The following is a 1,139-nucleotide window of genomic DNA, read 5'->3' as shown; positions in this document are numbered from 1 at the left end:
TCGCTTAATGGAAGGATACAGGAAGGAAGGAACGATATTGGAAACTATTCTTTCTGACTATAAACCTTATGTAATACAAATTCCCATAATACCCATAAATGGCTTCCTAAATCACACTAGAACAAAATATGCCAGTTCCGGAGGGGGCGGCATGGGCATGATGAGCATGTGTTTGGGGGAAATGTTTTGACAGGCATTCAGGATGTTTTCCTAGAACAAAAGACGGGAATTACAGAAGCACAATAGGGAGATTTAAGGTTATGCAGTGGTCATAAGCTAGAACTTTCCAGAGCTAAATAAGAGCCTATAGACCCAGAGAGGGTAAAACAGCCAAACAGTGTTTGAAACTATTATTCTCATATCGCAATCGACCACTCGGGCCTGCACGATTCTCCCCAGTGTCCTTACAGTATTTGCCAGGGAATTGGGGTGTAATGCATCCTCAGCGCCCGCTGACACATGCCGTACCCACCTCTCTGGGACAGAACCTGAGAGACATGGCTTTTGGTTTTGGACGAGGAAAGAATCTGCTTGGAGGTAACATTGCCTACGGGATAGTCCAGTCTATGAAAGAGTGTCTCTACTTCCTGCTCTGCTGCTGGTGCATCAAGGAGATCCTTGACTGAAACCACTAATAAGAAGACTTTTAGATGTGTTTTCTTGCTTTTGGTGTGTGAATATGCTTTTGAAGGTAAGCAAAGCACAGGGTTGGGCAGTAAAGTTGACACCCATATCACAAAAAGTACATTTTGATTTGGATACTTAATGAGTTCTTTATTTTGGGAAACCAGTTGAACTGGTTGAAGACAGCCACACTGATTTCAAGCTTTATAGAATGTCAATCTCACTTGTTTTAAACCTTACCATCAAATTCACACAGTTAAACTTTTTACAGGAACACTATGCTGCAATAAAACGAATATTCAGAAGATCATATATACATGTAATATATAATAAACTGTCAATCTGGAAAGGTTTACAAAGCCATTTCTATAAAGACAGGGCTCCACTGAACAACAGTGGGAGCCCTTTAGCTGCAGGAAATGTTGGTAAATCTACAATGTAGTGGTCAACCAGCTAAAATTTCTCCAAGGGCTCAGCAACAACTTATTCCATCCTGTGTGTTGCTATTTCTTAGA

At 41.0% G+C, this 1,139-nt stretch overlaps 1 protein-coding gene across 1 annotated transcript; it reads left to right on the top strand.

The window, feature by feature from the left end:
- The first annotated feature begins 434 nt into the window (after positions 1-434).
- On the top strand, positions 435-626 carry lenep (lens epithelial protein). The gene has a single exon (XM_062991892.1). The coding sequence runs from the start codon at positions 435-437 to the stop codon at positions 624-626; it is 192 nt and encodes a 63-aa protein (XP_062847962.1).
- Positions 627-1,139: the final 513 nt, after the last annotated feature.

This window comes from Trichomycterus rosablanca, chromosome 3, assembly GCF_030014385.1.
Source record: "Trichomycterus rosablanca isolate fTriRos1 chromosome 3, fTriRos1.hap1, whole genome shotgun sequence".
In the NCBI taxonomy this organism is placed as follows: domain Eukaryota; kingdom Metazoa; phylum Chordata; class Actinopteri; order Siluriformes; family Trichomycteridae; genus Trichomycterus; species Trichomycterus rosablanca.
Note: the sequence above shows the minus strand (reverse complement) of the source record. Positions and strands in the feature narration are given on the sequence as shown.

Excerpts from the sequence above, each read along its gene's own strand:
- lenep (XM_062991892.1), top strand. The coding sequence starts at position 435 with ATGCATCCTCAGCGCCCGCTGACACATGCCGTACCCACCTCTCTGGGA.